Source organism: Mustela lutreola, chromosome 9, assembly GCF_030435805.1.
Source record: "Mustela lutreola isolate mMusLut2 chromosome 9, mMusLut2.pri, whole genome shotgun sequence".
NCBI lineage: Eukaryota > Metazoa > Chordata > Mammalia > Carnivora > Mustelidae > Mustela > Mustela lutreola.
The window spans coordinates 131,481,256-131,504,534 of record NC_081298.1 but is presented as its reverse complement, the minus strand read 5'-3'; the positions used below and the strand labels follow the sequence as shown (position 1 = coordinate 131,504,534).

Sequence of the window (23,279 nt, the reverse complement as noted above, 5' to 3'; positions counted from 1 at the left end):
CCCAGTGGTTCATGAGCTTTGGGCCTTTGCGGCATATAATTGCCATTGGGGCATAGCCTTCCATTTTTGAATCATTAAGTTTGGTGTTTGGTATGTTCTCGCCTGAGGTCGACTGTGTTCTATTTTCTTCTTTTCCTACCTTAATTCTTCAGTTCTCCCTTGTCCTTTTTGAATGGTTGGAGAGTTGCAAAGCACCGCAGTTTGGGCACAGGGCAGAAACTCCCACGAAAATTATTTTAGTCTCACTTATCTTTTAATTTATATCTGATTTTCCCTTTTACCATATTCTGCGGCTCCTGCTGTTGAATTGCATAGGCTCTCTCGTACTTTAAGCAGCAGCAGCTGCTAATTCCCCCACTTAGTCTTTCCCCATTTCAGGCAAATAATGTTCAGATCTTTGAAGTGAGTCTGTTGCCTCACCCAGCACACTCACTCAAGAATTGACAATGGTCCCAGTGCCTTTCCCATCAAATCTAAACCTCAGCTAAAATTAGATTTTCCTTTGATAGGGAAATGTCTTTACTATGGTACCTGCATCTAAGCAAGCCAATGTGCTTTGTGCATCAGAGGCCATTTTATATGTCCTGTGATGTTCCTACCCTCTCTAGCCAAATGTACAAATCAGGTCTGCCTGAGAAATTACTTCCAAACTTAACGGCCATCCCATTCAGATAATTTATTTGTTTTTAAATGTATATCTTTTTTCAAGGTCAGACTGTAGATTCTGAAGATATGTTGGCACCGGTGCACAATGAGCTCCCTATACTGGGCTCATGAAACACATCAGAATTATCTAAGCCATGGATTCCAATCAAGCGGTGAAATATAAGAGATGAAACTAGAGATGGTCACACTCTTGAAAAATCACCTCTTTAAGTACCTTCCCCTAGTGCTTGCACATGAGCTGTCATTTATTCCTTATGTAACAACATTCTGATCCTGTCTTGAAGTTTGGAAAATAATACTGCTTCAAGTCAACTTTCAAAAATGGTGAGAAATGACAGTGTATGTTTCATATAATATACACTGCCTTGATATATTTATTTTTTGTTTCTTCCCTTTGAAGGTTCTCTTTAGATTTTTTACTGATTTTAGGTTTACATTTGTAAGTTGTATTTACATTTCAAGTGCTTATATTTTTATACTTCATTATTTTATTCAAATTTAGATAATTTTGTTTTATTCCCCCTCCCATAACATTCTTGATAAAAGCCTATTTAACCTGAACTTACATTTTTAACCTTAAAAGTATGAGATAAATTATAGGAAGAGTTACAACATTGAGTCCTTTGACCAGAAATCGTCATATATTCAATACTTGTTAGTTCAGTTTAAGGAAATATGTTAATAGATGAAATTGATATGGGTCACCAAAAAAAGTCATGACAATAATATATAAAGATGGTAACTTTTTATTATACTAAAGAGAATACAAACAGAAAAAATGAGTAGTCACAATTTAAAGGACGGTTTTCTCCTAAGAGCTATAAGCTTTCAAGCGGAAAAATAAAATACATATACTAAATATGTAAGTGAAGAAAAGTTAAGCTTAAAGTTTAAAATGGCGACATTGGGTTTGTTGTTAACTTGTTAGATCAATATTTATAAGTATATAATTTTCTTGATTGGATCCTAAAGTGAAACTGTAAAGATAATGTAGGATTTTTTACCAAAACTTGGTAAGAAGTTATAACACTTAATTCAAAACTAAAGTCTTTAGTTATGTGTTTCTTACAATATTTCATGTAGTGTTCACTTGATCTTGATATGTGTGTTATAATCCCCTGATCACAGCTTCAGTGATATTCCAGCAAAAAGTGAGCAAAAATCAAAGCATTAAAGAAACAGTTCTAAATTATATTTACCTCAATTATATGAACTTTTTTTATGTGTAAATACTTGTATAATTTACACTCTCAATAATAAAACTGGTTTATACTACAAATACTATCAAGAGAAAATAGATCAAAAGTTCCCATTTTAAGAATGGTTATCTTACTAATATAAACATTTAAAAATTAAATGGCTCAATTGGTAAAGAAAGAAATACCAAACTTTTCATTCTATTCCCTATGAATCATTTCACAGTCATAGCTTAGAGACACTAAAGTTTGCTCTTAAGGATGTGAACATTTATGTCCTACTGATTCTCCAGAAGATCCTCATACTACTTATCCAGTAATATTAAAGCATTTGCAATGGCAAATTATTAGCAGAAACATTGAAGTATGCAAAAATATTAAATAGATCAAGCTCTCCGTATATCCAGGTGAAAAATCTGAGTAATTCAACGATGTATTTGTCCATATGCATCTGCTTGCAACTTGCCCAAAATATCATCGAGTGGCTAGTTGTTAAGGCCAACGCCTTTTATTTTTAGACATCAGAAAACATAAACACACTTTCAAACACTTCAATACAAGATAAAAGAAAATAATTACATTCTATAGTAAATAAAGAAAAAGTGAAATTATTTTCTCATCAAATCCTTAATCTAAAACTCAGGAATTCTATTCTTTAGAGAGCATGTTATAAAGCAGTGGTCTTCAGAGATGATGATACAGAGCATCTGTCTTCAAACATTTTTGCTCTTGTCCCCTAAAGTAATTTTGACAAATAAGAGATATCTGTGCATATTTAAATTATTTGAAAATTTTCATCGTAAGATTTTGTTACAAAATATGCCATTTCTGCCATATCGTAAATATTGAGGGTTTTTTAAGATAAAATCTAGGGACACCTGGGTGGCTCAGTTGGTTAAGCACCTGACTCTGTTTCCGCTTGGGTCATGATGGCATGGGCCCTGAGATCAAGCGCTGTGTTGGGCTCTGCACTCAGCAGGGAGGCTGCTTCCCCTCTCCATTTTCCTCTTCCCTCCCCACCACTCATGCTATCCCTCCCCGCACCCTTCCTCGCTCTGAAATAAATAAATCTTTTTTTTATTTAACTAAAAAATAAAATAAAATCTAAATTAATCTTTCAAATGTACCCCATATATAAACACCATACAAATGGACACCTACTATCCATCTTTAAAAATCAAATATTTAAAAATAAAGGAATTTGTATTTCCTTTCCACTTTCTCCACAGAATTTTATTCTACTTTGAATGTTGAAAATCTTTTCTTGATCCCTGAGTCTTCTCTGAGGTAAATTTATACAAACAACAAGCATATATACATTTATATTGAAACTACCTTTAAATTAATATTCTTTGACCATAAGGTCCCCAGTTATTTTAATCATCTGGGTTCAATTATCATTACAACTATTATGAGCACATAATTGATCAAACAAATAAATTATAAGTTTTGACATAAAATTACTAAAAATAAAAGGCAAAATTTCGCACCTGGGGGGCTCAGTGGGTTAAGCCGCTGCCTTCGGCTCAGGTCATGATCTCAGGGTCCTGGGATCGAGTCCCGCATCGGGCTCTCTGCTCGGCGGGCAGCCTGCTTCCCTCTCTCTCTCTCTGCCTGCCTCTCTGTCTACTGTGATCTTTCTCTGTCAAATAAATAAATAAAATCTTAAAAAAAAAAAAAAAGTCTTTTAGTGAAAGAAATTGGGGGAGTTCATGAAATCTTGATGAAAAAACAGTTGAACTATCCCTTTGTTTGGCTTTCCGGAGATTTTACCCTTCCAAGAAATTCACCCTACCAGACTCAGGTTAGATAAAGTGTGCCTTCCTTTTGTAGAGTTAGAAGAATGACAATGCAAAGTGAGAGATGGGAACAGAGAATGTCGGCTGACCCCCTGGAGCATTTTTGTTAGGCCAATTTAAGGATTTGAAAATGGATTTTTGTAAAACTTTCTGTGCTCCCCCCCTTACCCCTATCACAATTTGAACACCACGCCTCTAAGATACCTAGAGACAGTGTTGTTAACTTGAGCTAAGAAAAAGTACTCTTCCTGAATTACCCCTTTAGTTAAAGAACTGATTTTGGGGGTGCCTGGGTGGCTCAGTCGGTTAAGCGGCTGCCTTCGGCTCAGGTCATGATTCTAAGGTCCTGGGATCAAGTCCCACATCCAGCTCAAGGCTCAATGGGGAGTCTGCCTCTCCCTCTCCCTGCCTCTCTGCCTACTTGTGCTCTCTCTGTCAAATAAATAAATAAATAATCTTTAAAAAAAAAAAAAAAAAAGAACTGATTTTGAAAGTTTCTTGGATGGGACTGTGCTACATTTTGAAATCTGCTTTTGACCAACTGGCTAGCCTATGTAAAGTATGTGTCGTCTGAGCCATCTCCTCACTAATCAGCTACCTCCTGTACATCTACAGATTCTGAACTAAGAAAGCCCATATGAAGGAATCATAGCATAAGAGCTCCACCTGTTAATAACACAGCATAAGCTGCTATGGAAAAAGCACTAGAGAAAGAAATAGGCAGCTTTTAGCATGTAAATGTTGAATGGGCAAAACAGTCTATTAAAACATTTTAAAAGAACTTAAAAAATAAACACTGTATTGCTTTTGCGCATCTTAAAACGTAATGAATAGGGCCCTTATCCTCCGGAATGTCCTAAAATGTTTGGCTCAGTTGTACTACCTAGGGTGGCTTAAAGCAGAAACCTTTCCAGAAAGGATATGTTTGGCATTCAGTCTCTGCAGATATGAGCTGACCCTCTCCTGGAAGGCCAGGGTGGCTTCGCACCCACAAGCATCTTCTGTAGAGACGAGTCTTCGAGCTTCTTCAATGGCTGATGACGACAGTACACAAAATGTTATAGCTAATCAGAAACCGTAGAAATCAGGAAATCTGTAATTCAGTCCTTCCATTTTTAAGACTTAACTAAATGCATTTTCAAGGAGGTAAGAGGATATAAGAGCACACAGAAAGAGGAGGAAACACTCTGAAATATTAATGTCACAGAAGGAACTGAATTAGATATTGGGAAACATTTACAGTCATCAATCCTAGGTATTGACTATGTGAGAGTTCCTTATATTCTCTCTACTTCTGTGAGTGTTGGAAACTTTCTGTGATACAAAGTAAATTTTTAAAAAGTTGACATAGGGGGGAGCCAAGAATGCAGACCTAAGGTAATTAATCTTATTATGGTACTGTGTCCCTATTAAGAAATGAAAATAAGGAAAAGAATTCTCTCTTTGGCCAAAATATTTCAAGAATTAAAAGTAGATAATTCCTGATTTCTTATACAGACTATTATTCTATTGAATGGTCTGAATGGAGAGTTCTAATTCTTACCCATAAATACTCTGGAAGTAAAAATTAGGTTTGTATCAGCAGTTAAGCAAAGAACCTGGGAGAATGATAATGCTAACTCCTAGTTCTTTCTAAAATGCAGTGAGGCAGCTCTCCCTACTATCATAGCGCCTAAAGTTGCCTAACAGAAATGAGTAACTTCCCATGTATAATCTTCCATTGTCATCTGAGGACAGAGAACGGTCTTTTGCTCCTATGTTTTCTCCCACATTCTACAAAGATAGGATATAGAACAAAGATGACCATAAATTCATTTGATCAAATAAAATCTATCTACCTGACCAAATCCTGTTGTCTTTTGGGACAGCCAGCCCAAATCAGTCAGTCATTCGGTAAGCCAGAAAGTATCTACTGAAATTAAGTACATCCCCATCATCCCTGTACAGAGCATATAATTGACACTCATGATGCTTTTCCAGTGCTTCTTGCCTGATAAACTGTAAGTTCTGTGAGGACAATGGCTCAGTGGGGTAGTCTAATTAAAACACTCACAGAAAATTTTAAAATTGGGATGTGGCACAGTTGTAAGTTGGGAGATGAACCCATTCACAATACCATCAAAAAGAATAAAAATTTAGGATTAAAATTAACAAATGATGTGCAAGACTTGTACACTACAAACTACAAAACATTTGTATGTCCCCAGTTCCTTCCTCAAGACTTGAAAGAGTACTAGATCTAGAAGAGCAGCTCCATGAATGCTTGCTGAGCAAAGATGTGAGTGGTTAGGCCAATGCGGTCAGGACGTAATCCAACATAAATGCGGCTGGAATCCCCATCTTCCAAGAGAAGAAAAATGCCCCAAGACTGAGTTCTCTGAGGATTGAACCCCTAGATAGGGTAGCCTAGATATTAGTACCCTGATACATTCAAGTCCTAAAAGCAAGCTCTTCCCTACTATCCTCACCCTCCCCAAGAAGAGGTTCCATACTTCACTTCAAGTGAAGAAATATCTACTAGTAACTGTCAGGTGCTATGGAAGATGCGAGAAATATAGACAACATCGACCGCCCCCAGGGGTTGGAGGTTACTGTCTCAGGGAGCATAAACACACACGCCTCAAACTCTGACCAAGTCTGAAATAGGAAAGACATCCTCATTCGTCTCCCGGCCTGTTCCCCACATCTGTTTTATCACCAAATCCTGTTCATTCTGCCTCCGGAAGGTGTCTGGAATCAGCCTGCTTTCCTCACCACTGTCCCCCTCCTCACCCACCCTGGGACCACTGCAACAGTCTCCGACTGCCCCCCCATACCGACTGCCACCCTCCACCCCAGCCCAGCTCATCAGCCCCTCAGACCCACACAGCAGCCAGGGGGACTTGTGAAAATGTAAACAGAATCATGTCGCCCCATTCCTCAAAACTCTCCGGTGACTTCCCATCTTCTATAAAACAAAATATAAACTCCTTGCTCTTGCCCCAGAAGATCAGCATGACTCAGCCCCTGTGTCCCTCTTCAAAGCGACACCACACTTCCCTGGCTGGTGGTGGTTGCCACAGGCGCTGGCAACCAGGCGGGTCCCTCCCTCTGCCCCCTCCCCCCTCCTCTCCTCTCCCATTCCCTCTGCTCCCCCTAAAGTCGCCAGGCAGCCCTTGGCATCGCTCTCCCTTCTTCCTCCAGCTCCCCAATTCCAACCTAAATACCGCTGATCCTCAGGTCTCAGGTGTTACTTCCTCAGAGAGCCCCTCCCAACCTGAAGGAGGTCCCCCAACCCTCATGGGCTCAGGACCCTGTTCTTTTCTCACAGCTCTTCTTTATAAATAGCTCTTTCCTTGTCTTTCCCCCTTAGACTGTTACCAAAGACCATACATGTTCTGTTCACGATTATACACCCAGTGCCCAGAAAATTGTAGGGGCTCTGCTGACCGAAGGGTTGATGGAACAGTTGAAGGAACAAGTCACTCCAGCACAAGGTGTCCTGGGCTGAAAGAGGACTGAGCTCATCAGAAGGAAAAGGGAAGCTCTGGTAGAGGGGGTAAAATTGAACTAGACCTGTTCAATTAATTATGTTCATTGAATTCATTCATTCATTCAATTTAATTAATTCAATTAATTCATGTTCTTTAGTTATAGAAACAAACATACCAACACAACTGTGTAGTATTTGTTTCAAACAAAACAATTTAGAGAACACTTAGGCAAGTGATGAAGCATAATAAAAATAAACACTCATAAAGCTACCACACAACTTAAGAACTAAAATACCATGAATACTGTTGCAGAGACATCATTTAAGTAAAAATAGAAGCACTAGAAGATATTTGCCACACATAAAACAACAAAGAATTTATATCCGGAAATGCACAGGGTTCCATTGTATCAGTAAGAAAAATATAATAAACCCAAGAGAAAAGTAAGGGCATAGGTAGCATTTCCCAATTTAAAAAAAAAAAAAAAAAAAAAAAGCTCCAATGACTAATAAATACAGGAAGTAGCCAGGAAATGAAAAAATAAAGACCGTAGGGAAACACTTTTTTTGCCTCCTCTAGAATGGCAAAAATTTAATCCAACAAAACCAAATATTGGCAAGGATGTGGTTCTTGGATTTTGGCAAGCGGTAGTGGTGAGGGAAGGGGGTCCCAGCGAAGGGGGGACACGGGCAGGGCGCGTTCCTAGCATAGCCAGGTGTGCACACGGTGGAGCCCAGGACCTGGAAGCAGGGAGCCCCGGGGCAAAGGGAGTGACAGGGTGAAAAGGAGAGGGGACCCCGGGGCGGGGAAAGAAGGGGATGGGGGCAGAGCTCCAGGCTGGGATGATAAAGTTCTGCGGATGGGGAGTGGGACCGAACTAGAGGCTTCGAAACGGTGAAAGCGGGAAATCGGCCGTCAGGTGTATCTTACCATCACTGCAACGACAATCCCACTTAGGAAGAGACTGTAATCAGAAAGGAAGAGGAAGGAATCCTAGGGGTTAGAACGGCTGGCGGCGCCACCTGCTTCATTGGGAAGACAGCTGGGAGCCTCCGGGGGCCTCGGACCCCTCGGGACGGCGCTCCGGCCTTAGACAGGAAAGCTGCCTCCTAGAAGACGAGCCTCGCAAACCCAACAGGTGGCAGGGACAGTCCGTACCTGCGCACGTCCTCCGGTCTTCGTTCAGGGTGTAGCCGGGGAAACAATCGCAGTGATAGGCCGCGGGCCCGTCGTCCACGCACAGGTGCTGGCAGCCGTGCGAGCCCCCAGCACACTCGCTGCGAACTAGCCGGGCGCGGGGCAGGAGAGAAAATAGTCCCAGGTCACAGCGCGGAAGGAGACCCAGCTTTCTGGCAGAGAAAAGCCCCGGCGCAGTCACAGCAGGGGCTGAGAATGAAGCCGTCCGCGGCCGGCGACAGCGCGGCCGGCGACAGCGCGGCCGGCGACAGCGCGGCCGGCGACAGCGCGCCCACCTGCCAGGAGAACGCCCCGCCGTCCCTTCCGCCGCCTCACATCCCTGCGCTCCCACCTTGGACTCCTCCCCGCTTGCCTTCTCAGTTCTCGCAGGTACAGGGGGTGCCTCCTCTCCTCTAACTGCCCGCAGTGCTGGGGCTGGCCCGAGTCCTGATTACATTCTGGAACTTAACCTTCGTCCTCTCTGGATGCTTCCAAGTGCCTCCCACATCTCTAGCCACACAGGGACCATCTTCACCATCACCAGAAACAATGCATTAGGGACCCACTGGCACAGGGAGCTAACTCAGACGCTGCACATAAAGGGGGTGTTGTGCGGGCTAAGGGCTGCCCTTGAAAGGGTGCAAAGCAGGACAGAAGACTCCAGCCGGCACACCCATGCACACAGAGGTAGTGACAACAGTGATGACAGTGAGGGGAGGTGTCGGTTTGGAGAGTGGAGCACTTATTATCTGTCCCAGAAATCTATCACAAGGAGGAAGACGGCTGGCCCAAATCTGAGTGGAGAGCAGAGGGCTATGCTCGGGGGCGCCTGGGTGGCTCAGTGGGTTAAGCCTCTGCCTTCAGCTCAGGTCATGATCTCAGGGTCCAGGGATCCATCCCTGCATCAGGCTCTCTGCTCAGCGGGGAACCTGCTTCCCCCTCTCTCTCTGCCTGCCTCTCTGTCTACTTGTGATCTCTGTCATATAAATAAATAAAATCTTTAAAAAAAAAAAAAAAAGTGCCATGCTCAGCTCATTCCACATTTAGAGGGGCCCAGGATAAGTGAAAACAGCAGGTCTGTTTAAACTAAAGGAGTTTAATAAACCCAGAAATTCTTCCCGGGAGACACAAGTTCTTCCTCTGTCATTCCAGGGACCAACCAAGTTTGTTTGCTTGTTTGCTTGTCCCTCCACACTTGGGAAACTTCCACTATTGCCTATGAAAGAGCTTTGAGTGAAAGGCAAGTCTCTCCATAGTGTATTGTAGAGTATCTTTTTAACTCTAACACTGATAGTCCCCTTCATTACTCCAGACTTTTCCAGCACAATGCCGGATAGTCGGGGGTGCCTCAGTGGCTTAGTGGGTTGAGTGTCAACTGTTGGTTTTGGCTCAAGTCATGCTCTCAGGGTCATGGGATCCAGCCCTGCAGGGGGCTCTGCACTCAGCGCGGAGTCTGCTTGAGATTCTCCCTCTCTTCCTCTCCCTCCCCCTCTGTCCCTGTCCCTGCACAGGTGCATGCTCGCTCACTCTCTCTCTAAAATTTAAAAAAAAAAAAAAAGGCAGAACAGTAGACTGTTTCACTCTTCCCTTCATCCCAGCCTAAAGCTGCCCTATAGATAACAACGGCCATGCCTCCACCCCCGGCCCTGCTCTAGGGCTCCATATTTAATCTACAAGCCTTGTGGTACTGCCCAGCAGGGGGAAAAACAGGCCACTAGTGGGGATGTGACCCATGTTATGTACCCCAGTTCAGAACAGTAGCTGTTATTACTTTAAAATGTATAAACACTGCTCTGCACTGGACTCCATAGATATATTTCTTCCTAACCCTTTAACTTTCCACCATCTAGTCTTGCCCTGTACTGTACAGCCACAAAACATGATAGCTTGGCATGCGATCTCATGCGTAACCCCAGAGCAAGTGCCGAGGTTCCAATCCTCGCTCTGTGACTCACTAGTTGTGTGACCATGGGCAAGTTACTTAACCTGTCTGGGCCTCAGCTTCCTCATACAGGGGCTATGAGCAATAATAAAGGTGTGACTGAGCTGCCTAGAACCATGTATGGCATCCAGTAGGCACTGAAGAAATGGGGTACTGTGACCTCGGAGCATGGCCTGGAATAGTGTGCCGTAACTAAACATTATCTTGGATTTTTTTTTTAATAAAATGTTCCATTTATTCCATAATATTTGTTAGGGTTTTTTTTTTTAAGATTTTATTTATGTATTTGACAGAGAGAGACACAGGGGTAGAGAGGGAACACAAGCAGGGGCAGTGGGAGAGGGAGAGGCAGGCTTTCCTGCTGAGCAGGGAGCCAATGTGGGGCTCAATCCCAGGACCCTGGGATCATGACCTGAGCCGAAGGCAGACCCCCAATGACTGAGCCACCCAGGTGCTCCAATATCTGTTAGTTTAAATGTAAATTTTAGTGTCCTTTTTCAAGGTCTTCGATGACCCTGGCTGCTTAAGCTACCAAGTGGGGTACCTGTAACCAATTTGAGAAGCGCAGCCATGTGGCCTCTCCACCCCAACTGACTTGGTCCTACCCCCGGAGCAAACCAACACAAGCCATTCCCCTTGGCCATCCAGCTCTGCAGTCCTCTGTCTAAACCTCCACCACCCTCGAGGCCCACCTGCTGCCCACATGGTCTGCACCCTTCCCCAGACAGCCTGCCTCCCGGGCTTCCACAGCCCTACGTTACTGTCCATCCCTCTCCCTGCCTAGTCTGCTTCCCCAAGGTGTTGGTTCTCTTTGCACCCAGCCTATAAATTGCCCAGGGGCAGAAAATGTGCTTCTTTACATCCCCACAGGGCTTTGCACAGTCCTGGGAGCAAAATAGGTGCTCAGTCCTCTTTAAATTCTTTTTTTTTTTTTAAGGGCATTGGTCATGTGCCATTTCCCTTAGTCTCTCTCGAAAAGGTCACATAATATCTCTCCTCAAGGGACAGGAGCATATACATAAAAATCTAATAAAATGGCCAAAATTAAACACAGCCTTGAGAGGCAGGAATTTCTCTCAGAAGTGTTTTTACATTATAAATGTCACCCTGCTCTGCCAGTGAATTTAAATCAAATTAATGAGGATTTGCCAAGACATAAGGCTCAGACTCACAGAAGACTGATCATCTAGAAACCGTCAGGGAACAACTGACTTCACATTTACTGGAAGATCTGTGTGGGTCTAATTCAGTCATTGACAAAGTCTCCTTTACTAAAACGATCCAGCTTTAAGATTAACGCTACAGAAAAGTTCCAGGGCAAGTTTTAATTGGAAAAAGATCAGTTCAGCCTATCACACCAAATAGTTACTGTTTTCAACTGACTTCCTCTGAAGTTCCCATTTGCTTCACAAGTCCCCAGTGTACAGAGCTATAACATTTTCCTGGATACGGATCCTACATTCAGTTAGCTTTTCTCATATCCCTCACGCCCTACCCATTTCTGAAGTGAGATATATTTGCAAAATCAAGTGAGCTCACTGCCGTCTGAGCAATGCGTGCCTTGGTCTATAAGCAGGATAGAAGGTGTAGAGTCTGATTCATCAAGTATCTTTAAGAGTCTCTTGCTGTGTCCATTGCAAGTTGGTTTCACTGCCATAGATAGAGCCAGCTGGGAAAGAATTTGTTGAGTGGACCTTACCTGAACACGTTTTGTTGTCAGCATTCAGAGTATAACCCTCGTAGCATTCACAGTGATGGGACCGATCTCTGTCATTTACACAAATGTGCTGGCAGCCATGTGTACCAAAGGCACATTGGTCTTGAGCTACCAAAGAAAATTCCAGGAGAAAAGCAATTAAAAGTGGAAAAGTCTTTTATTACCCATATATAGAAATCTTCTTACCTGTGGCTAGAAATATATAAGAGGCAAACCTATTGGAAACCTTCCACAGCCATCCGAACTATGGGCTGATACCAGAAGTTAGCGGTGTTTAGCGAAATCCTACACACAGTCCTTATTCTTCCTTTTTCCCAGCTGCTTTTTCAAAATCATCCAGACTGAGTTTTTAGGACCTAAGTATCTCATAAATACTAAATAAATAAATAATTCCTAAAGCATTCCTCTTAGGTTTATTGTATTTACACTGCATCAGGGGTGTACCAACGATTGTGTGGCTAATTCCACTAGATTCAGAAAGACGCCAAATTTGAGTGGGAAGGAACTGTAATTCAGCCCTCCCTGTTCTAAGTGAAGAAGCTGAATCTAGAGGAGACCAGCCGACTCAGAGCAGCATCAGAACTCAGGACCCAAACTGTCACTCAATGCACTTTTCTTATACATGGACGTGGTAATTTTTTTTGTCTTTAAACTTTTCATTTTGAAATCACTGCAGGCATACGGAAGAGTTCCAGAAACAGCACAGAAAGTTCTGTACTTCTCCTTATTTTCCTGAGCGTTAACGTCCCATATAACCATAGCACAATTATCAAAACCAGGAAATTAGCGCTAACACAACGCTATTAACTAATCCACAGATCTTAGTAAAATGTTGCCATTTGTTCTAGCACTAACGCCCTTTTTCCGGTCCAGGACCCAATCCAGGGTCCACATTGTACTTCACTGTAACATGTCCTTAGTCCTTTCTTCTCTGGGACACTTCCTCCATCTTTGCCTTTCATGACCTTGACAGCTTTGAAAATCACTGGAAAATTACTTTGTAGAATATCTCTCAGTTTGGGTTTGTTTGAAGTTTCCTCCTGAGGCTAAATATTTAAAGAAGACAACAGAAGCGCTACTGTGCCCTCAGGACATCGTGTGAGGAGAGGCATGATGTCACTGTAGGTCACGACTAGTGGGGTTCCCTCTGGTCACCTGGTTGAAGGGGTGTCTGCCAGGTCTCTCTACTAGGAAGGAACTGTTTATACCGTTGTAGTTAATAAGTGTCTTGTGGAGCATTCTTCGATTTTAACTTACTACACTGTGTTTAGCATTTGGAAAGCACTGCCAGGGCTGGCTACAATGCCCAAGAGAGAAAAACCAACCAAGTGCCGGGTCAGTGTGCCTTACCCCTTCAACACCAGCTGGGGGGGGAATGCAGACGGGGAGGTAGCAAAAAGAAAGCCCCCCTCCACTTACCCGAACAAGTCTTCCTGTCTTGGTTCAGGGTGTAACCTTCGTAGCACTCACAGTGGTAAGAGCCAGTTCTGTCGTTCACACAGATGTGTTCACAACCGTGAGTGTTCAGAGCACACTTATCGATAGCTGCCAAAAGACCATCAGGACAAATGGAAACACAGGAAAACGTGGTAAATTAATTACAGGTCACCACCACAGGTACACACACACACACACACATACAGGTATTAAAATGGGAGGTGGCCTAGCGCAACAGAAAGGCCACAGGACAGGAGGTTGGGAACTGATTTCTGTGCTGGCTCTTTCACTCACAGACCCCATGACATGGGTAAGTCATCTTCCTTCCCTGGGTCTCAAGTTCATCATCTATAAAATGAGTAGGTTGAATTAAATGATCTCTAAGTTTCCTTCCTCTCAAGACTTTTTTTGAGGATTTAAAAAAAAAAATGGACCTAGATCCCATCTTTACTTACTTTATGTGAGTAGTCATATACCAGATGAGTAAGAACCTCTCTAAACTTTCTTCTGTGTCTAAATTCAGCAAGCAGCTCTGGTCTCAGAGACAAAGGAGCAGCTTGTACTTAATTAAGTAAAATCCAGGAATAGTTCCAAAATCCTCAAAAAGACTGAGAGTTCTGGCTCCCTTCCTGACTAACCCATTTCCCTACTAACCCTTTTCTTGAAAACTAATTATAAGTACTATAAAGATGCTGATTCATGTATTACCTCACTTTTCTCCAACAATTTTAGAGGAAAAACATTGATAAGCAACCATGAACCAACCAAAAGGCAGTTAAGAGAAAAGCATAAGGCCAGTCCCAAACCTGGAGGGCAGGTGTCTAGCTGAGCCCCAGTCAGGCAAGCTCCCCGAAGCAGGCCTCACCTGAACATGTCTTCTGATCGGCGTTCAAGGAGTAGCCTTGGCTGCACTCACAGTGGTGCTTGCCTTCCCCATCACTGACACACACATGCTGGCACTGGTGTGTGCCAAGCAAACACGGGTCCAGAGCTGCCCACCGGAAGTAGACAATCATCAGTATCAACACATAAAAAATGTTCCAGATACTTCCTTCCCTGCCAAAAAGACATCACCCTCTGGTTCCTTTTCAATGAGAGCTCATCATAAAAAACTGGCCCTCTGTCTTCTGCCTCTGGCTTCTTGGAAGCACCACTCTTACATGAATGATGCTGCTAATTTAAAATTACAGATTTTGTTTCAGCTTTCTTAAAGAGAAAGGAAATTCTGAATTTGGAGCCGAAGGCAAACACTCACGTGGTCACACAACTTGATGTTTTATTCAATGTCTCCACCTAGCCCAGGAAAAAGAATTTACTTCAGTGCACTTCTGGAAAATCTATGAGATCATTGTCCTGCTGGAGCCAGAATCTGCTTTCCAAGGGCTCTACAGTGTCTGTCAAAACGAATTCACACACAGGCATGTCCCTCTGCCTGGAACTCAGTGGGGCGGCAGTACGTACTTGAACATGCAAACAGTGGAGGGCAAGGCAGGTAACCGCCTTCCGAATGAGCAGCAGGGGTGTGGGAGCCTAAACATACAGGTGTGAAACTTCAGGGCCTCAAGTATCTGCAAGGAGCGTGGACTCACAAGCTCCATGCAAGCAGGTAAAAAGAAAAGGAAGATTACGTCAGCGAAGCCGCAGCCTCACCTTTTCACTCCTGAAGGTGTTTGTATCTCGTTGGATTTTTTTTTTCCTAGTAACATGTTTTGAAAGAAGAATCAATGAATTTAGTCATTTCTGAGAAAACCCAGGAGGCCTGTTGGAGGAGGCTGGCACCCCTGGGCAGGTAACCCAGCCTCGACTGCTTTGGCAACAGGTCAAGGTTAATATTTTCCCAAGAAGAGCCTTTTCATGGAATGATCTTTCCAACCCGTTGACTACAACAAGCTACCCCTCAGTCCCTTTTCATAGAGAGGACGTTTTTTCCCCAGAACAAGCAGTTCTTTTGTACCAGAAGGAAAAGATTGCCACTCACCACTTGCTACTTTATGGCCTTCAAGCCCAACCCCAGGTGCTAGCTTTGAGACCCAACTCTGCCACAGACCAGCGTCTTTATGGAAAAGCTCTCACCCACAAGCACAGGGGGTTTTCCTGGGAGAAAGAAAGCCATGTTCTTTTGAGAAACCAAGGAATGCCAAGAACAGCTTGTGAAGGCCCAGTATCCTGGGACAGGAAAGACGAAGGGCCACCAGCCAGGTCTGGCCGAGTTGAGGCCAAACTTGGCTCTAGACCAAGACTTCATCTCCCATTTCCTGACAAACTGGGGTGATTGCTGAGTTCCACATTAATTTCAATATAAAGCCTCCTTGAAATTTGCAACTGTAATTACTAATTCATGTCTCGTCACCATCTCCAGACTACTGCTTAATAATATGGAGGGAATATTTTATCCATGCATCATCAGTGCATCAGATTAATTAATGCATATCAAGTAAAGAGATGCGGCATAGGTTACACAGTGTAGGTATCTACATTTTAAAATTCACCTGAACTAGAAATTTGCCCACACCTGTTTGGGTAATTCCACAGAAGGCTTTGAAAGACTGTATCTCTAAATGATAAATAAAAAATAATAGTAATAATAAAGCATGAATATGGGTAGATACAAAGACAAAACATAGATGGATACAAAGGAAAAAAGGAACTTGGGTGCCTGGGTGGCTCAGTCAGTTAAGTGTCTGCCTTCAGCTCAGGTCATGATCCAGGGTCCTGGGATCGAGTTCTACATCAGGCTCTCTGCCTAGCAGGGAGTCTGCTTCTCCCTCTGCTCCTCCCCACTGCTTGTGCTCACTCGCTCTCTCTCTCTCTCTCAAATAAATAAATAAAATCTTTTTTAAAAAGAAAAAACAAACCTAAAAATAAAGTATGCGTCTCACACATTCATAATTCTGATCAGTCGCTAAGATTAAAGCCCCGCCTTAACTGGATTCATATTCATGGATTTGACTGATTCGTGCTAAAAATTCCAATTAAATTAGCATGCTCAGGCGCCTGGGTGGCTCAGTTGGTTGAGCGACTGCCTTAGGCTCAGGTCGTGATCCCGGACTTTGAGGATCAAGTCCCGCATCGGGCTCCCAGCTCCTTGGGGAGTCTGCTTCTCCCTCTTGTATACCTTCTCCTCTCTCGTGCTCTCTCTCACTCATTCTCTCTCAAATAAATAAATAAAATCTTACAAAAAAAATTAGCATGCTCATATTCAAACTGCATCCTAAAGGAAAAAAGAAAGGACTGTAACAAAAAATCCAAGATTTTTTTAAAAAATCTGCTTCTCGCTATCTCCCAAGTGAACTGAAATCTCAACCCTTCCCCCAACCCCCGCTCCTAATCCTGTCCCTCCACAAAGAATAATCAGAGGAAGAACAGAATCTGAAAACTAGAGGATGCAGAAAATAAGCAAAACCCTAACTGCCAGTTACGCCGGAAAGCCGGAGGATCCTTCCACGGGCGGACAGATGCTGCTCGCCGTCTTCGGCAGGAAAACAGGCAGAGTTCTGTTAAAGCCGGAGGTGGTAAAGCTAAAGAAAATATCGGGAGAAGATGGAGTTGTGGGCAGAGGGGAGAAAAGAGGAGTCTTGAGTTTTTTTATTTGTATTTTTTTCTGACCCCATCAGGGAACAGCAGGATCATTTATCCTGGATATTTCTAGACCTTCACATTTCTAATGCAAACACGAAGATTTTTATGAGCAAACCAAGTTATATATAAAGCAACTCTATATTCCTAAACCAACAAGGTGTGTTTAAGCTGGTAAAAAACTGAAGAAAAGCACTGCTTATATTTTAGTTTTCCATAAAGTTTCTACCAAAAAAATTAAAAAAAAAAAAAAAAAGAATAAATCTCTTTCTTGGGAGACACAATATCTGAATATTCTAGTTGGGAGCAAGACTTACCGCAAAAGGTTTCCTGGAATCTAGAGGAGAGTTTCTCAATGACCCCGTAGGTCTCCACATAGAAAACGTGCTCGTCCAGGGGCTCGCTGGCAATCATCTTGAGGGACTCCATGTCTGCCCGGTCCACGCCCACGGCGTAGAGCTCAATACCAGATGCCCGGGCCCGAGCCGCCACCTCATTCACCTGGTCCTGGGGCCTCCCATCTGTCACGATGATGGCCACCTTAGGGATGTTGGAAGTGGGCCCCCGAGCTCCTGACTCCACCGTGAAGGCCTCATCCATTGCTGTCTGGATAGCCAGGCCGGACATGGTGCCTGTAGACAGGGGTGTGATCCGGGCCACAGCCTGTTTCAAGGACTGTTTATCTGAGTGGGTCTGGAGATGGAACTCAATCTTCACGGTGCTAGCATAGTTCACCACTGCCACCCGTGTATCTGCCGCCCCAATGTCCAGAGTGTCAATTATCTGGGAGACAAAGGTCTTCACCTTGGTGAACTCCAGGGGCCGCACACTGCGGGAACTATCGATGATGAACACCAAATCCAAGGGCCTGCTCCTGCAAACACCTGCGAAGAAGGGTGTGGAGGACGGGTACAGCTGAGCAATGACGTCATCCCAGCCGGAAATGGGGCGGTCCTCATACCCGAAGAGCCCTGCGGTTGGAGGCCCTACTGTCTGCTACCTTTCGCCAAGACCATCATCCTCCCTTAAGATGCTAAAAGCACCAGGTGCCTGGGTGGCTCAGTAGGTTAAAGCCTCTGCCTTTGGCTCAGGTCATGATCCCAGGATCCTGGGATCGAGGCCCGCATCGGGCTCTCTGCTCAGCGGGGAGCCTGCTTCCTCCTCTCCTCTCTCTGCTTGCCTCTCTGTCTACTTGTGATCTCTGTCAAATAAATAAATAAATCTTAAAAAAAAAAAAAAAAAAAAGATGCTAAAAGCACCAAGGTCCTTCAAATTCCCTAATGAGGATTCACACAGAGGGGAGAAGTTTCTCCAATAGGCTGGCTAAGGCTGGCTGAACCCCAAACTTCCCCCTAGAACCTCATTCCTCTGCTTCAGCATTGCTCCCAAGGTTCTGCTGGCCTCCCAGGAATGAATGGTTTCCAGACCTTTCTTGGGCACCTCAGCCATGGCACAATGGGACAGTGGCCTTGAATAGCCTCGCTGCCCTGTCCAATCCTCATACACCTCAAGCAATGGCAGACTTCAAGGCAAACACACTGGTGCTTTTCTGGAAGCTTCCTTCTTCTACTCCCCCACCAATGAGACAAAAACTGCCCCCAGAGTAGCCCTAAGTGCCCCCTCCTTCCCATCATTCATCAGGTTTAGTGAACTCTGGGGCCCCGTGAGCCTGAGATACTTAACCGTGAAAAGAGGAATGACAATCTGATCCATGTCGGTTGTGCTTCCAATTCTGCGTGTCTGGTTTTCAGGAGCAGAGATGTCCACTTGTGTCTCCCCTCTGCCCCCACCAAACTCTTGTAGTCACCCCTTTCATTTTTTCATTCACCAAATTCTTTTGGGGGACCTACCATGTTTTAGCCCCAGGGCTACAAAAGCAAAGAAGCTTGTATCTTTCCTCCTCTAAAGTTCCAAGCATCAGGACCCCTGGAAGGCGCTGTAGGTTAGGCTCTGACTCTTGGTTTCGGCTCAGTTTATGGTATCAGGGGTAAGATCAAGCCCCATGCTGGCTCCCTGCCCACCGCATAGTCTGCTTGAGATTCTCTCTCCCTTTCCCTCTGTCCCTCCCTCTCTTTCTTTCTCTCTCTCTCTCTAAAATAAATAAGTGAATCTTAAAAAAAAAAAAAAAAAAAAAAAAAAAAAAAAAAAAAACAAGCTCCTTGTAACACCACCACACATCTTTGGAGCACCTGGGTGACTCAGTCGGTTAAGGGTCTACCTTCATGATCCTGGGGTCCTGGGATGGAGCTCTGCATCAGGCTCCCTGCTGGGTGGAGCCTGATTTTTCCCTCTCCCTCTGTCCCTACTCCCAGCTCACGCCCTCTCTCTCACACTCAAAGAAAAATAAAAAAATTTTTTTTAAGATTTTACTGATTTATTTCAGAGGGAAAGAGCAAGAGTGTGAGCAAGGGGGAGGGGCAGAAGGAGGAAAAGCAGACTCCCCACTGAGCAGGGGGCCCAACATGAGGCTCCATCCTAGGACCCCAGGATCATGACCTGAGCCAACGGCAGATGCTTAACCAACTGAGCCACCCAGATGCCCCTAAATAAAATCTTTAAAAAAAAAAAAAAATCACACACATCTTCATTTTCATTTGTTCTTTCTTCCTTTTCCCCCAATCTTGTCCTAAACTCTCTCTCCTAGCCACCAAAATCAAGTCCAAAAGAGAGGAAAGCCAGTTACTAAACATCTTTTTCAAGTCATTCTTCCTCCTCTACACACACACGCACACACAACTCGTCATACACACCAAGTCCTAAATGGAAATGTAACTGATGCTTGGGCATGAAGCATCAACCAGGGTTCTTTCTTTTCCTGACAGGGGGCTGGAAGGTAACACTAGTGTAAGAAGGCAATTTACTCGGTGACTAAGGGAAAAAGATGGTTTCAAAACAAACTCCTACACGAGACAGTTTGTGACCAAAAAAGCCCTATCTGGAACAGGAATGATGCCTCTAGAGAGTTTTCTTCTAAAAACAGAAAACTATCCTCTGGTTTTATCCTGCTTCCTGGACGTATTCAATTAAGAAAATAAATCATACTTTACTTTCAATAATGTTATAGAGATCTTAGGGCACAAAAGAAACAATCCTGTGAAGTCAGAGGTGCAGAAGTTGCTTTTATACCCATTTTACAGGTGAGAAGCCTGAGGTTTGGAAGGTGGGTGAGCCAGAAAACAGCAGGTCATGGATAGGACTCCAGGTTTCCTGACTCCCAACCTAAAGGGGCTTTTCACTGAATGGCTGCCTCTCTCTGAAATCATATTTTCCACCACACACACACACACAGATACACAAAATCAACATTATATCATGTACCTAGTAAACATCCTGCTTGTTGATTTTGAGCTACTGCCCTGAAGTATGCTATATGTCATGTATTTAGTTAAGTCAAAAGGAATTAAATCTTAAAAAAAAAAAAAAAAAAACCCTCCCAAATCTCATTTCATCCCTTGATTACCATGTATCAGGAGCAAGGAAGAAGAATCCTATTGAAAATCCTTCCTGGACATGGATGTAGGTACTTGTACATAATTAGAATAAAAGGAAAAATACGTGTCGATATGAGACCTAGATTTGACAACCCAAATACCCAAATCTTGTCCTGACTCATGTCAAGGTTATGTTCTTACAGTATATGTGCATGATTCCTTCCTTCTCACATGGAATCCTTTATGGAGGCTACAGGGGGTGTCATGGGCAGAATAAAGCTCCCTTGCCCCCCAAAATATCCATCTCCTAATTCCTGGAACCTGGACGTATGTTACTCTACATGGCAAGAAGAAGGAGGAGGAGGAGGAGAAGACTTGGCAGATGGATTAAGTTAATGACCCTGAGATGGGGATTTTATCCTGAATTTTAGGGGTGGGTCCTAAATTTTAATTACAGAGGCCCCTAAAAGTAAAAAAAGAGAGAGGCAGGAGAGGAGATCACCGTGATGAGATGTGAGAAGGACCCAAACTTCTTTCAGTGACTTTGAAAATGGGGAAAAAGCCATGAGTCAAGGAGTGAAGGTAACCTCTTCATGCTGAACTAGGCAAAGATAGTTTCCCCTAGATCCTTCCCAAAGGAACACAGCCCTACTGACACAATTTTAGACATCTGAGACTAGTGTTGGACTTCTGGTCTATAGCACTCTTAGATAATATATGTGTATTATTTTTAAGTCACTGAGTTTGTGGTAATTTGTTACTGCAGCAATAGAAAACTAATACAGGGGCTCAACTCAGATGACGGGAAATTCCTTGAGCATCTGCTTACTTCTTGATTTGGACTCCCTCTGCAACGTCACTGTTTTGGAATCTCACTCCCCTATACTAGAAAGCAGCGCTTTGATTCTCAGAAAGCAAGAAAGTGAGAATCTAAACTTCCTTAAAGATTTCCAAACTTAAAATTATGCTGATTTTTTTATAGTTCTGCTAGAAATAAAAGCCTATAGGAAAGCATAGCCATTTCTGGTTGCAGAAAAGGGAGGGCGTTTGGGAAAGGGTGAAACGTAATGTTTATTGAAGGATTATCATTCAAGATCAGCTTGGATCCAAGTAATGCGGGGGAACTCGAACACCCCTTAAGGAATCCCTCCTCCCTCTCCCAGTCTCATCCCCAAGGGAGATGGGTCAAGACCAGAGGCAAGGTTACCTTTTAGAAGAAAGGCACCACCACCCCAGCCCGGAGCAAAGCAGGCTACCCCCTAAATTTAACCCTTGTGAATCCTGGTACTCCCTGGCTCAAAGACAATGCTTTCACCATTTCAAATCCAGCCCCTTGGGCCTGACACAGGAAGGAAACCTTTGTACTCTTTCTCAACATTATCCAGAAAGATGCAGAAGGGGATAGACAAAGCAAATCAACCTGAGGCATGAATGAGACTGGAGACCCAGAAAATGGTTTGGTGCAGCCTCTCCTCTTCAGCAAGACTGAAACTGGACATTTTCGTAATGAAGATAAAATTTTATGTAAACCCATTTTAAGAGCTTGGTAGGATATAGCTGCAGAAAGATCCTTGTGTGGGATTTTGGAGCCCTGAGTTCTGTTCTGAGCCCTGACAGATTTGCTGGGTCATTTGGTAAGCCTCAATTTACATGCTTTCAGGGATTGTGACGGGTGGTCTTCCAGCTCTGCTACTCTAGGAACCTCTGCCCCCGGAACTAACTACTGACCAAAAGGGCAATGGAAAATTGTTTGCCAAAGACTCAGTGTCTTGGGTGTTTGAGGATCTAAGAGAGTACAGGTTGGGACTGGGACCCAGTCAGTTCAAGCAGAACACGTGGTCAGCGGCAGAAGACGTGGAGACCAGGATGGTTACAAGAGAGGTCGTTGGCCATCCAGCTGCCCCCTCTGGTCTCCTTTTTGGCTTCCCACCCCCACTCCCTGGTGTGAATTCCAGTCCAAATTCTGGTCCACATCCTAGACTGGACTGAGACAGCTTGAAGGGTGTATCCAGGAGAGGGAGGGTCACCCTGATCTGGGGCTATAGGTGAAGTGATTTCCAGACACTAAAGGCAGAATCTCAGGAAGGGTTCGTTCAGCAGCACAGAGGTAGGGGTTGGCACAGAGGCGGGGAGGTCGTCTGTGTCCCCGGCCGCCCCAACCTCCAGGCCCAAATTGCAGAGGGAAGAGGCTGGAGTTTGAGCTTCAGGCGACCCAAATTCGAGTCCCGACTATGAGTGACTTTGGACATCCCACTCCCTTGCCTGGACCCGTCTCCCCACAGGTCTCATCGGGGAGGAGATTCTTTCTCCTGCACCGCAGTCTGGCTCAGGCTGGGACGCAGGGAACACTTGGCGGCTGCACGGGGCTTCTCCTGTTGGATGCCCCGCTTCCCCTGCCACCCATCCCTCCCGCCCGGTCCTCCCCACCTCCCTCCTGCCGGCTGTCCCTCCCCGGTGCCCGCTCGCGTCCCTCCCAGGCGGGGGTCCCACTCCCCCCGCGTACCTGCGCCTCGGGCCCCGCCGGGCTGGCCAGAGACAGGGCGGCGCCCGGGACTGCCCCCTGGGCCCCGCGTGCCCAGCCTCCGCAAACCCGGGCGGGCCAGGGGGCCGGGGGCGGCGGGGGTCGGCGGCAGCAGCAGCAGCAGCGGCCAGAGCAGCAGGAGCAGTCCCGAGAGGTGGCGCGGCATGGCGGGCTCCGCGCTTCTGCAGGTGTCGTCGTCGAAGGTTCGCTCGCTCCAGCAGCCAAGAGCCTGGGCCCTGCGCCGAGGCGGCCAATTTAAAGGTCCCGCCGCCCCGCGCCCCGCCCACCCGTGGCCCCGCCCCGCGCCCCGCCCACCGCTGGAGCGCGGGTGGAGCCGCCGGGCTC

At 44.7% G+C, this 23,279-nt stretch overlaps 1 protein-coding gene across 1 annotated transcript; it reads right to left on the bottom strand.

Moving 5' to 3' along the window:
• Positions 1–1,396: 1,396 nt before the first annotated feature.
• Positions 1,397–23,188, bottom strand: MATN3 (matrilin 3). Its single transcript, XM_059132575.1, has 8 exons — positions 22,917–23,188; positions 17,300–17,866; positions 14,272–14,397; positions 13,389–13,514; positions 11,952–12,077; positions 8,293–8,418; positions 4,587–4,695; positions 1,397–2,345 (listed from the first exon to the last, which is right to left on the bottom strand). The coding sequence occupies exons 1-8, from the start codon at positions 23,098–23,100 to the stop codon at positions 2,288–2,290; spliced, it is 1,422 nt and encodes a 473-aa protein (XP_058988558.1). The 5' UTR covers positions 23,101–23,188; the 3' UTR covers positions 1,397–2,287.
• Between the last annotated feature and the right edge of the window lie 91 nt (positions 23,189–23,279).